Raw genomic sequence first — 14,533 nt, 5'->3', positions numbered from 1 at the left:
TTCCCAATCAACCTTTAATTGGTTATCAATACATCTTAACATTTGGCGTTCATTCACTCTTGTAGGGCTTAAAACTTTTATTGCATTTTATTCCCTTATTTATTCATTGTGTGTGTGTGTGTGTGTGTGTGTGTGTGTGTGTGTGTGTGTGTGTGTTTGCATGCATGTATGTGTGTGCATGTCATGGCACAGGAGTGACAGTCAGAGGACAAGTTGAAGGAGTCAGTTCTCTCCATCCACCATTTGGGATAGAAACTCAGGTTTTAAGGCTTGCATCAAGTACTTTGACCTGCTCTGCTTTCATGCCATGCCTAGGCTTTTAAAATTTAATTTAGAACTAAATTTATTCCCTGAAAACTACTTGTAACATATTTATAAATCAATACAGAAAACCATTTTAATGAAAACATTAGGATTTGTTCATTTACGTTCAAGATAAACATATCAGCCATACTAACCTAGCATACTACCAAAGTTACAAAGAATTTATCTAATTACCACACGAAGCTGAATAACTTAAGCAGAGATTCTCAACAACGTCCACAAAACGTAAGTAAATTTTACATTGTGAACATTGCCTTAATGTCTAGACAACTCGGGAACTCTCTTGGTGCTCTATGTCTTTGTCAGCACCCATTTTTGTTCAGTTTCATTTCCCCTCCACTCACTTTAGACATCAAGTTTCTCCATCCCATTGGAATTTAGCCCCAGAATTATCGCTTTCATTGACTGAAATGTCCTATAGCCACCTAGGTTCCTTCCTCTGGAATATTCGAGTTTGAGTGCACATTGCCATGAAAGCACCTCCATAGTATGTGATACCTACCCTCCCCCCCAAGCAATCCTTCCCTGCTGGTCTGTAAATGGCCTGAGGGCAGGAATAGTTCTCCTACAGAGAATGTTCAGTTACATCCAAAGGATCTAGACCAAACTATGTGTTTATAGAAGTGTGTTACATGAGCTGATGTATGACAGTGCAATGCTGAAGTAGTAACTACTAAGGTCTTTGGTAATTTCCGTGTTAAAACCAGGACAGTCTTGATAAATTTCTTAGCCTTCAAACTTACCTGAATGTGATATCTGCAGTACATAATGCGGGAGGCGTAATAGGCGTGCAAAGTGCTCCTTGAGTAATCGAAAAGGAGCATCAACTCTAAAAGGCATTATGATTTCCTGGGCTATAGGAATAAGTACAATTTTTACTGTAAACAAGAAAGAAAGAGAGAAAGAAAGATCATCAGCAAATACAGCAAGGAGCAGCAACGTGTATCTAAAGAACGGGAAAGTAGGACACAGGTTTTTTTTTTTTTCCATTTGTTTGTTTTTAATCACTATGCGTGTGGTATAAATTACATTAACAGGGATTACTGGAATATCCAAAATGACATAAAAAAACTTCACATGGAGTAACTGATTTGAGAGCTGCTGGGTTCTCTCTGGTGAGATTATCTTCTCAGTCTGCTCCTTGTCGTTCTTGGCACAGCGTGCCCCAGCATCTGAGCTGCCCCTCTGTGCTCTAGAGCTGCATTTCACCAAAGTCACTTGCTGCTCTCCAGGTAGGATAGAAAGACAGGGAAGCTATAGTGCCATGAGAAGGAAAAGGAACCCCCTTGCCTATCAGATTGCTGCCACTGGGTGGGTGACAAGCAGGGATTCCAGCACAGTTGAAACTGCTCATAGCCTTTCTCCTAGCCCAGCTCTAAGCCTGCAGACCTCAGGGAACCTCACCAGAAAACCCATAAATAGAGGAAGAGCACATACTGAATGAACCCCTTTATGCACTCCTACTGGTCCCTTGTTCTGCTTTATCATATTATAATTCCATCCAATTTATCTCTGAAACCATCCTATAATGTCACTTAAAAAGAGAGAGAAAAGGAAAAGTTTCTTAGCAACCTTTTGAAGGGTAACTCGAAAGCCACCAAGAGTATATATGGTAAATGGTAAGACAGTTAATTAGGACTCTTGCAGAGTCCATGCCCATGCTCTTGGGTGTAGTTTACTTTCCCCCTGGGAGCCTCTTTTTCTTCTAATGTCATGCTTAAAGCCTATAGTAAAATGTCTTTAAAAAATTCTCCAACTCTGCACCATCTTGGCTTGTCTGAGATTCCCTTCTGTGTTGGAGTTACGAATGCTGGTTTGGCTTAGTTTGAATGAGGCCCCTGAAGGATTACAAGAGCTCTTCGGTGACAGTGGGAGCTGTCTCTATCCCCTCATTGCTGATACTATCACTGCTGTTAGATCATATCCCAAGTTCTTTTTGAATGGGTGGAAATTCTCAAAATTCACTGAGCACTGAGCAGTCAGCAGTGATGTAATCATTGTGTTGCTGCTGTTATCAAGTATTGACAACACCTACATGGTATCCACATTGTTATACACAAGTCATTAAAACTGACCTACAATGAAAGCCAAAATGCATTCTCCAGAGCTGTATATAAGGTTTGTACCAGCCAGACAAAAACAAACAAGCAAACATGTAAAAGCATCATGGTATATAAGGCAATACCCAATGCAAATGAGGATCTGTATTCCACTGACACAGTATATCTTGCTAGCTATGTGCAATAATTAACTCCAAGGGCTACAGAGATGGTTCAGAGGTTAAGACTGTTCTTCCAGAGGTCCTGAGCTCAATTCCCAGCAACGACATGGTGGCTCAAAACCATCTATAATGAGATCTGGTGCCCTCTTCTGTCATGTAGGCAGAACATTGTAAACATAGTAAATAAATATTTTGCAAAAAAAAAAAAAAAAAACAAAACAGTAACTCCAAATCTCCAAGCCAAAAAGATAAAATAAATTCAGTCAGAACCTGTTGCCAATTTTCAAGGTTCCTAAACACATTCAATCCCTATCTATTTGAAATACACAAGCAAGCAAGCAAGCAAGCGCACACACACACACACACACACACACACACACACACACACACACACACACACACGAACTTTTAAACATTTCCATTGCATTTTAAATTAGACTAAAAAAATTACCCTTTGAAACAGAGAAATACAATGTCTGGTCTCCTACAGCTACTACCTGTTGCTGAAGATTCTTTTATTGTCCTCTGCACAATCTCCTTTATTTCTTGTATTTGAGTCAGAAATCGCAAGTCATCTTCTGGTCTCTGATAGGTGGCATCCTTTTGCTCGTCTTCCTGAGTCAGGGAAGACTTCTCAGTGGAGCCGCCCTCGTCCCTGTGTTTGGTATCATACGATTTTGCTGAGGAAATGCTGCGTTCACTGGGTGCCTCGGCCATTTCCTCGCTCTCGGTGATGAATTCCCCCGTTTCAGATTCTCGCCCGCGGGTCACATCTGACCCTTCTGCTTCTTCTGAAGGCCGAGGGATACTGATGACATCCGCAGCCGCTTCGCTGACTGACGTGGAGTCCACGTCTGCTGTGGAATCAGTTGTCGTCTGAGGGTCAACAGGCTCCTCCGCGTCGGACATTTTTCTGAATTAAGACAAATAGAGTTACAACACATGTGAGAGCTCCTTGCTGCACACGACCTGGCATTGGTTCCCCAGCACCACGGGGTGGCTCACAAGGGTCTGAAACTTCAGTTCCGGGGATCAGAGGCCTTCTTCTGGCATGCGGGAATACCAGCCACACATGTGGCTCACACACATACATGCAGAAAAAGCTCTCAGACACCTGATATACTGATCCTTATTTTTTTTCTTCTTTCCTAGATTTTTTTTATTTAGAGACAATCTTATTTTACATATCAAACCCAGTTCCCTCTCCCTCCCACCCTCCCATGCCCCCCACCAACCCCCACCCCACCCCCTTCTTTATTTTTTAAGGTTTATTTTCTTACTAGTGACAGGCATCAGGTTAAAGCACAGGTGGAGTTTTAACTTTTAAAAAAATACTGAAAATTAAAAATAACAACCTTAAAATAGAATTTGGAATATGATTTTTTGTTGTTGTTGCTTTGTTTTTCTAGACAGGGTTTTTCTGTGGCTTTGGAGGCTGTCCTGGAACTAGCTCTTGTAGACGAGGCTGGTCTCAAACTCACAGAGATCTGCCTGCCTCTGCCTCCCGAGTGCTGGGATTAAAGGTGTGTGCCACTAACACCGGGCCTTATTTCATTTTTATTCAGTAAAGTTTACCTCTTTAAAACAAGACCTGGTTGTTTTTAGGTTTGGGTTTTTTGTTTTGTTTTGTTTTTTAATATAAAACTAATGTGGTATGGCAGCTTCTGGCAATAGAAAGGATTAAAATTTTCAACCAACCAACCAGATAATGTACACTGGACAAACACACACACACACACACACACAACCTGCATTATCTCTACTCTCACAAACAGAAGCAGAGACCCCAATGACCTCTTACCCACCAATACATATCAAATGTAGGACATGGTACAAGGTAAATGGAGTCAAAGTTACAGTAACCGAGAGTTTGGGCTTGTAATCCCCCAGGGGTTCCTGTGTTGCAAGGTTGGCCTTGCATGATTCAGTTTATGTGACAGAACCTAGTGGGAGGTCAAAAGGGTCTCCCTTCAGAAGGCAATGGGGTGGTTATCTTGGGATCCCAAGATTCATATTTTTGGAAAGAAAAGTGGGTTATTTAACTCACAGTCCTGAAGAATGAAAGTCTAAGCAACATGGCGCCAATCTGGCGAGGGAACCTCTGGCCATACCACCTCATGTCAGACGGCACCGGGGTAGAAGGAAAGATCTTGGGACTGCCAATTCCCATAGGAACGAGCTAAGATTTGGGGAACACTCCAGTGTATGTTACTGACCAGCTGCAGGGGTTAAACAGGAATTTCACAATCAGAGACTATCCTATATTTGCAAGTCAAAACATGCCAGTGATTTAAAATGGAGTAGAGAGTACATGCAGCCGATTTTTACTCTAATTCAGCTAGGATAAGCTGCTAACTAATATCTATCCCTAACACTCTCCATATGTCTATTAAGACACTCCACTTCGTACACAAATATGTACACAAATAAGCACTCCCTGCAGCATGTTTCACTTGCAAATGACCAGGCATGCACACTGTAGGATGAGCTGGAAAGGGCTGTGAAGCTCCAGCCTGAATAGGTACCTATGGCATCCCAGCCACAATTTGGAAAGAATTTTAAATTAATTTTTAACTTTTAAATGTTGTTATAATTTTCTAACACCACCAATGAAAGAGGATATAAAGATAACTGTCTTCTAATTCTAATTTTTGTCATGGACAATTTGGGGTTTGGTGGTGAATAAATACATAAAATATATTTAATATTTAAAGTGTAAATTGAATGTAAAGTTCCACATCTTTCACTTCAAATGCCTGTTCTAACCGTATAAAAGTTCATTGAGTTGTACAGACTCTGGGTCTGGTTAATTGGGCTTCTGATTTTTTTATTTATTGGCAAGTTTTTAAATTAATGTTAAACAATGCTATTAATGAATTTCATTTTCAAGAGGCCATGATATTCTTAAAAGAAAAAAATAAAGCTACTAGAACAGAAAGGGATGAAATAAACAGTAAAAGAACCCTCTTTATTTCTCAGTCTTGAGCAATATAGTTCTACAAATTGTTCATGGATAAATTTATAATTGGAGCCATATGTCTTTAACTATATAAACTTTTCTGCATATTTTAAACATTGATGCAGTTTTACTTGGTTTTTATTTAACATTTATTTGTTTGGCTAGTTTATTTTGGTTTTGGGGGGGTTGTTTTTTGTTTTTTTTCAGACAAGGTTTCTCTGTGTAACAGCCCTAGCTGTCCTGAAACTCTCTTTGTAGATAGACCAGGCTGGCCTTGAACTCATAGAGATCTGACTGCCTCTGCCTCCCAAGTGCTGGTATTAAAGGCATGTAACACCACTGCCCAACCTATACTTCACATTTTTAAACATTTATTTCTACCTTATTTTTCTCAACAAGTGTGTAATATCTTCATTGTAGAGCTGAGAAAGCCACATTACATTACATTCTAGTGAAGAACATTTCAACTGTCTTCAATGTCATACAAGTAAAAAGCAGGGCTGCAACAATGTACATCGTCTTTATTTACAAGTTAAAACGCACTATGAAAGACTTTCTATAGTTAGGTGAAAATGTCAATGCAGATCTCCATTAAATTCCATCAAATGGTTTTCTTAAAATTCCACATCATATTGCTGCCCCTTGACATTTCTTTTCATCTTTGTGCTGGGACATTAAGTATCTTCATTTAAATAACCCTTTGTTGTGTGTTATACATGTGTCAACCAATTGTACACTTGATGCTATATTGTCTTTTACTAGACTGTAGTTTTGGATTTTTTTGGTAGTGAAATTTATGAATCTTTTTGCTTATGGGTTTCCAAGTTTCACGGTGTCCTTACAAACACTGCCTCCCATGTAGCCTTACTACCTACATGTATCCACACAAATGTATGAAAAATAAGGCGACAGGAAATGCCTATAGGAAGCTACTCTGAGATAGACTATACAGTGTTAACACAGAACGGTGAGTACTGGTGTCAACTCCACCTACGCAACGTGTACACTCTGAACACCTCTGACGATGACTGGGTGGGGAGGAGGGCAGTGGGCAGGCGAAAGATGTTTCACAGTCAATGTTTCATCGTTAGAGCATGTGGTGGTTTGAATAAGAATGGCCCCTATAGACTCATAGATTTGAATGCTTGGTCATCAGAGAGTGGAACTCTGGTGGGATTAGAAGGATTTGGAAGTGTGGCCTTGTTAGAAGAAGTGTGTCACGATAGGTGGGCTTTGAGGTTTCAAAAGCCCAATCCAGACCTGCCGGCTCCCTGAGTGTGGATCAGGAGGTGACTCTCAGCTACTGCTCCAGCAACTGCCTGTATGCCACCATGTTCCCTGCCACCATGCGAACAGACTAACATCAGACACTGTAAGTGAGCCCCCAGTTAAATGCTTTCTTTTATAAGAGTTACCTTGGTCGTGTTATCTCTTCACAGCAATAGAACAGTGAATAAGACAGACAGACTGTCATGCTATTTGGTGGAGGTGCCCATCTCTTGACACAACATAGCACTGTGTAATCAAGGCTGGTCTTCAACTTGCCATCCTCCTGCCTCAGCTCTACAGTGCTAAGAGGTATGCATCCCCAAGGGTGAATAATTTTCCTCATTCTTATATATTATCTATTCAAAAGGTTTTAGTTTTATGGTTTAAAAATAAAACGCGATAGCTATTAAGGTGCCTTTTTCACCTCTAGTGCAGGATTTCATGTCTTCCCATTTAAAGCCTGCTGCATCTGGAATACTAGTAAGGCAGAGATCCTGCCTTAAGTTTTAGGCCGACTTAAGTTTTTGTTAGTAGGTGAGATGATGAAAGGACGAGCGCAGGCAAGCAGTGTGCCTGGTGAGGAAAGTCTGAAGGCCCTGAATTCCTTGCAGACTGGAAGCGGTCTCCATAGACAGCCAGATGCAGGCACCGTCCTTTCCTTTTCCAGCATTGCCATTATCAGTACCCGGGAGGTAGGGTGCTGTACACCTCCCATCTTAACCTTGTTGATTGACGGTATCAAATCAGGAAGGGGAGGTGGAGAGTAGCTAGAGAAGGGCAAAAAGAGGTGTGATGCTTTGTAAGGTTTGTGGTCTAAAGTTAAGGAGCATTATCTCCTGACCAAACGGTCCTAGGGCCCAAGAAAGATTGGCACCCCTGTAAGGTCCATACACCAGAGTCACCCCCACTTAGAAGCAGCAGCCATCTAGAAGAGGGACGCCGAATATGTCCCCTTACCTGCTCAAGAAACACAGCTATTACAGACCAAAAGGTTTCTCCAGTCCTGGGAAGCAGCCCCTTCCTGCTTACATGGTCTGTTGCTGGCCGTATCCTAGCAACTAGCAGCTTCCTCCTCCAGGGCACCGCCCCCACGCAGTTGCTAAGGAACTAGCCAGCAAGAGCAAAAGCGGAGAAGACAAAAGGGGAGATTGTTAGATGCCAGGAAACCTAGACCTTAACATGATTCAAAGCTAACCTCTCTCCTCCGGGAGCTCTTACACTTACAGATTAATTTCTTTAAAAATGCAAATATGAACACAGAGAGACAGGGATGATAAAAGAACACAAGTTTACAACAGTGTCTACTTTCTGTTGTCCAATTTCAACCCTTGATGTAGCTTCCTGGCAGCCAGAGAGAACAGGAGAACTATTAAATACTCCTCTTTATAAGTCAGGAGAAGCTTTGCTTTTCTGTCCTCAAATTCTTTAAAGTTTTAAAAAAATCACAATTTTGGAGAAAAGATCAACTATGCTCACTGCACCAATTTCATGTGGTTATCTCATGACAGCAGTTAACATTTAGTAAGTACTGTCATTAAGCGTCGTATCTGTATTTTGAATAGTCAATGCAATGATTCTATTGAAGGACTGCTATTAGCACTATTGTACTGTTGGGGAAAATGAAATGCCCAAAGATTTAATGAGAGAGATAGGATTAAACCCAGTCCAGATTTTAAACCCCTATTAATGTTAATACTCAGGCATCTATCCTGGCCTATCCTTGGGTTTCTGACAGAATATGGCCTCGGCTGCAGACACTAAGAACACCACCTGTGCACATTCATTATGTTCCCTTTTAAAAGGGCCCTGCCCACCTCCCATCTTCCTCTCTCTCTCTCTCTCTGTTTCTCTGCTATCGCTCTGTCTCTCCCTTCCCTCTTCTCTTCTGCTGCTCAGGTTCCCAGAGGCCGGTCTCCCCTCTCCCTGCCCCCCCTTTTTCCCATTCACTTTCCCCCCAATAAAAAAACACTCCTCCCAAGCTGTTGCATGGCATCTTTCAGGCGCCATTTTTTCAAAATTATAATATGTACTACTGTGTTTAACATCCTTTGATGTTTAAAGAGATTAAGAAGACTAAAAACTTGTTATACAGTCCATCCCCTCATCCACACTAGTCATTGCCTTCAAGGCTTTACACCTCGTTGCTACAATTCCACTGACATTCACTTTCCCACCCTTCACTTCACAGGTTTATCACTCATTGTCCTCCCATTAGGGGCAGTATGAAAACACTGTGGTTAGGAATAGAGGTCGGAAATGGGGCAGACAACAAGCAGCAGAAAGGTTCGTGCTCTTTCCACTGGTATCCGCTATCCATCTCAATAGGGTATTGATAAGTATTATGAGCATAACGCTATATGCTCAACTTTACAACAGCCTTTCTTAGTGTTCTTTTCTTATGTGGTCTATGTAGCTTGAATACTCTTTCTCTCTCACACTGAATGAAAATAGTGATAGGAAAATACTATTAATTACAAAATGAAAATAGTGCCATACTAAAACTTTTGGTTTTTACTTTTCATCCTAAATCTGTGCACTTGCTTTGGTTTTGTTGTTCAAATGACTTCTTTACCTTCAGTCATTTATAAGTTATTTCTTTTAATGTGCTCCCACTTTTACACAGATGCCACCTAGTGGCCTTATGAAATCCAACATTTCAAAGTTACTATATGGAAGTGCATCTTGATAAAAATGGCTAAGTAGGAAAAACAGTAGAATAAGTATTTACAATACTAAGGACATGGAAATTGCTTGGTAAATTATCTCTGGATATTTACATCATTTGTGAACTTGTGAAGACCCATCATCACTTTCCTGAAATGTTTGAAGTATGTCAGATATGTTTGATATTCAAGATTTCACTGAATTTGGGGAGGTAATGTGGGTACATAGTGTGTATTGAGTGTCACATCTCCAATCCCGAATCAAATACATTGGCATTTTTGTGACAAAAAAATGCTTATTCAAGTTAAAATGGGATATGGACCAAAAACAGTCTTGTATCAACTTAGGTTTGGTTTACTTATAAACGAGCTATGGGAAAACATTCTATTCCATTGAATTTTAAAACTTAAAAGATTTGTGGGCCTGTTTTACCCCGAAGAAAAGGAATCCATGCTCAGAGAATAAAATATGATATCTGTAAGAGGTAGTGGTGTTTATCTCTAAGAAAGCTACAAGATAGACACACACACACACACACACACACACACACACACACACACACACAAAACTGAGAATCAATAAACCCAGTAACATATCTTGCAATTTACAGTCATATACAGAAATTAATATATCAATTACATTTAGGTATGCCACCAAAAGATTATATGCTACTGTAAAACTACAAAGACTGCTTTGAAAACTAACTAGCAATGTGCAAACATAATTTGTGAGTTCGGTGGCACTTTCAAAACAGACTTTATGTTCCAATTCCTCACAGCCATGTTCATGGAAGAATGTTCTGGAAACAGCAGTTTAGCCTGTGTCGCTTCCTGGTAGAACTCTTTGGAGCAACCTTTGTCAAGTCTCCTTACACATGTACTATGAATAAACAAGGACTTCGCACTAGGTACCTGGGAGAAAAGCAGTCTGTAGAATGCTTGATTTTTAAGAACTTAAATTAGATTCCCAGAACCCTTGTTTACAAAACAAAAGTCAGGGCTGATGGCACATTGTTGTAATCCCATTGCTGGGGAACATTCCCAAGTCAGTGAGATATCTGTCCCAAAAAATCAGTGAAATAAAATTAAAAATATATATATTGAATGATACTGGGGAACAACGCACTTCAAGTTGTCATATGGCTCCCAAGCACATGTAAGCATGCATGCGCGCGCGTGCGCGCGCGCACGCGCGCACGCGCACACACACACACACATACACACACACACACACACAGAGACTGTGCTAAGTCAGTTCTTTGTACTACTTCATTTCACTAACTACTTTAGGTTGACTACCTCTAAAGAGACTTTTAAATACATTTCTGTAGTCCCTAGCAATTAGCTCAAGCCCCTTATCAATTTGAATGTACAATTTAGGATCTCACTGAACAAGTTTTTATGGAAAATTGAATGTATTGAACATAAGCAAAAACATGTATTTAGCAATTTGGCATTTGTCATTATGGCCCAGCACATGCTTATATAGGGACATAACTTGTGTAACCACAGAGACTCCAAGAAAAAGAAGCTGATGTGGAATTGTGGAATTGTCCCACAGATTTTGTCATTTTGAAGAGATACCCATACTCTCTGGGCGCCTTGAAAAGGGAGGGGTCAAAAGACAAGCTTTTTCTTCCAACCTGCAAATCTAGTGAAAGGTGACAGGAAAATGAGACTAAAAGGGCACAATGAAAACTGCATCTTGGTGGCATCACACTCAACAGATTGTGGCCTCCAGTAAGTGGCAGCCCCCAAAGCCTTAGTCTAGTAGGGTGACATACAAAAGTCATCCAGGGTAGTCCACTATATAGCTGTTATCATTATGAAATCATTCTACACCCATTCACAATCATTCTAAGCTATATACATCTTTGGTTATGCTAGGTCAAGCCACTTTCATTTCAAAACAAAGACTATCCATTAATGGGAATATTTGGCAGTAAGTGCAGCGAGGGCAGGAGGCACCAAAACTGAAGACCATTTTCTTGTCTGCACAGCTAAATCTGATTGGATTCTCGTTGGACAGGAACACCAGACAGAAACTTAACAAAGAAACAAAAGAACTAATAGAAGTTATGGCGCAATTGGACTTAAGAGATATCTATAAAACATTCCATCCAAATACAAAACAATTTACCTTTTTTTCAGCGCCACATGGAACCTTCTCTAAAATCGACCACACACTTGGCAACATAGCAAACCTCAACAGGTACAAAAAAGTTAAAATAACCCCGTGTCTTATCAGACCACCATGCTTTAAAATTAGAATTCAACAACAAGACATACAAGAAACACACCTCAACTTTAAAGACAGATGGTACCTAAGAATTAAAGGTTGGGGAAAGATCTTCCAATCAAATGGACCCAAGAAACAAGCAGGGGTAGCAATCCTAATATCCAACAAATTGGACTTTAAACTAAAATCAGTCAAGAGATGAAGAAGGTCACTTCCTACTCATCACAGGAGAAATCCATCAGGATGAAGTCTCAATTCTGAACTTTTATGCCCCAAATAAAAAGGCATCCACGTTTGTAAAAGAAACATTACTAAAACTCAAATCACACATAAAACTGCACACACTTATAGTGGCAGATTTCAACACCCCACTCTCACCACTGAACAGAAACTTAACAAAGAAACAAAAGATCTAATAGAAGTTATGGCGCAATTTGACTTAACAGATATCTATAAAATATTCCACCCAAATACAAAACAATTTACCTTCTTCTCAGCACCACATGGAACCTTCTCTAAAATCGACCACATACTTGGCAACATAGCACACCTCAACAGGTAAAAAAAACTTGAAATAATCCCCTGCGTCTTATCAGACCACCACGGTTTAAAATTAGAATTCAACAACATGAATTACAGAAAACCTACAAACTCATGGAAATTAAGTAAAACCCAATTGCACAATTCATGGGTCCAGGAAAAAATAAAAAAAGAAATTAAAGATTTCCTAGAATTCGATGAGAATTCGGACACAACATACCCAAACCTAGAGGATACTTTGAAAGCAGGGCTAAGAGGAATCTAGCCAAACTGAACCTATTAAAAGATAAAGTGGGAAATACCCTTGAATTAATTGATACTGGAGACCACTTCCTGAACATAACACCAGTAGCACAGACACTGAAATGGACAATTAATAAATGGGACTTCCTGAAACTGAGAAGCTTCTGTAAGGCAAAGGACATAGTCAGCAAGACAAAACGGCAGCCCACAGACTGGGAAAAGATATTCATCAATCCCACATCTGACAGAGGGCTGATCTCCAAAATATACAAAGAACTCAAGAAGCTAGTCTCCAAAACACCAAACAATCCAATTAAAACATGGGGTACAGAACTAAATAGACAATTCTCAATAGAGGAATCTAAAATGGCTGAAAGACACCTAAGAAAGTGTTCAACATCCTTAGCCATCAGGGAAATGCAAATCAAAATAACTCTTGAGATACCATCTTACTCCTGTCAGAATAGCTAAAATCAAAAACACCAATGACAGTTTATGCTGGAGAGGATGTGGAGAAAGAGGAATACTCCTCCACTACTGGTGGGAGTGCCAACTTGTACAGCCACTTTGGAAATCAGTATGGCGACTCCTCAAGAAAATGGGAATCAGTCTACCACAAGATCCAGCAATTCCACTCCTAGGCATATACCCAAAATAAGCACATTCATACAACAAGGACATCTGTTCAATGATGTTCATAGCAGCACTATTTGTAATAGCCAGAAACTCAAAGCAGCCTAGATTCCCATCAACCGAAGAATGGATAGAGAAAATGTGGTCCATTTACACAATGGAGTACTACTCAGCAGAAAAAACAATGGAATCTTGAAATCTGCAGGAAAATGGATGGAACTCAAGGAACCATTCTGAGCGAGGTAACCCAATCACAAAAAGACAAACATGATATGTGTTCACCAAACATGATATGTGGATTTTAGACATAGAGTAAGGGATTACCATCCTACAATCCACACTGCCAGAGAAACTAGTAAACAAGGAGGACCCTAAAAGAGACAAACTTTGTCCCCTGAAGAAGGGGAAATGGTCACCACCCCCTGAGCAAACTGAGAACATGGGAAGAGCGGGGAGGGAGCTACGAGAATGAGAAGGGAAGAAAAAGAAGGATGCAGAGGTCATGAGGGAGCAGAAAGCTTGAGTCAGGTGTAGATTAGGAGGACATATGATAGGCAGGATTTTAGGTGGGGGGGGAGGTGGTAGGGGAAGGGAGAAGGGAACTGGGATCATCATGTAATTCAATCTTGTTTGTAATTCAAATATATATATATATATATATATATATATATATATATATATATATATATATATATCCCAAGGGGAAAAAAAAAGAATGGTAACAAGTGTGAAAGGGTAGATTAGGACAGTATCTTGTAGACAGCAACTCTTACTGTAATTGTCTATGCCCAATATAAAGACATTGGCACATGACTTCCTGTGACTACTTCAGCTCAGGTACCTTGACAGACAAGTCAAGGGAGGAGGATTGTGGCATGTTTGGAACAACCTATACAGTATAGGCTGGACTATCATATCCAGGTGTATTAATGAACGGCAACATGATGACACCTATTAGGAGTTCTAGAGATACACTGCTTATATTACTATCACCATGGCCTCAGTTCCTCCAGCACATCTTATTTTACAGTATCACATCACTCAGGTGGCTTTGAGTTTTCTTACCAGAGCAATAGAGATAACTATAGCATCCCACTCTAAAGAGTTGTGTGATTTAGTTAAGTTCTGAAAAGAGTGGTGGCACTCACGTTCAAGGTGCGGAGAATGTTACTGTCACATTTACATATTAACTACCAGAAATTCCTATGAAAACAAAGCTATAGCAGCACTGCTGGTAAAATGTCAAAGATGCTCAAAAGTAACAGGAGGAATTCAATGAAGAATGACAAAGGCACAGCAAACTTACTGTGTGTCTTCAGCCAGTATGAAAGGGTTCATAGGACTTTGTTACCATAACCAATGTTGTCTCCTAAATACGTCATGGAAATAAGATACACACATACTAGTTTTCTTAATTGTATGGTATCAATAACATGGACACA

At 40.1% G+C, this 14,533-nt stretch overlaps 1 protein-coding gene across 1 annotated transcript in view; it reads right to left on the bottom strand.

The window, feature by feature from the left end:
• Nucleotides 1–3,454, bottom strand: part of Iqub (IQ motif and ubiquitin domain containing) — a 64,963-nt gene extending 61,509 nt beyond the window's left edge. The window contains exons 1-2 of the mRNA XM_035451395.1: nucleotides 3,043–3,454; nucleotides 1,068–1,202 (exon numbers count right to left, since the gene is read on the bottom strand). Of these exons, the coding sequence (XP_035307286.1) occupies nucleotides 1,068–1,202; nucleotides 3,043–3,454 (547 nt within the window). The remainder of the gene's footprint in view (nucleotides 1–1,067; nucleotides 1,203–3,042) is intronic.
• Nucleotides 3,455–14,533: the final 11,079 nt, after the last annotated feature.

Source organism: Cricetulus griseus (assembly GCF_003668045.3).
Source record: "Cricetulus griseus strain 17A/GY chromosome 1 unlocalized genomic scaffold, alternate assembly CriGri-PICRH-1.0 chr1_0, whole genome shotgun sequence".
NCBI classification, from domain to species: domain Eukaryota; kingdom Metazoa; phylum Chordata; class Mammalia; order Rodentia; family Cricetidae; genus Cricetulus; species Cricetulus griseus.
This window is presented reverse-complemented; position numbering and strand designations above follow the sequence as displayed.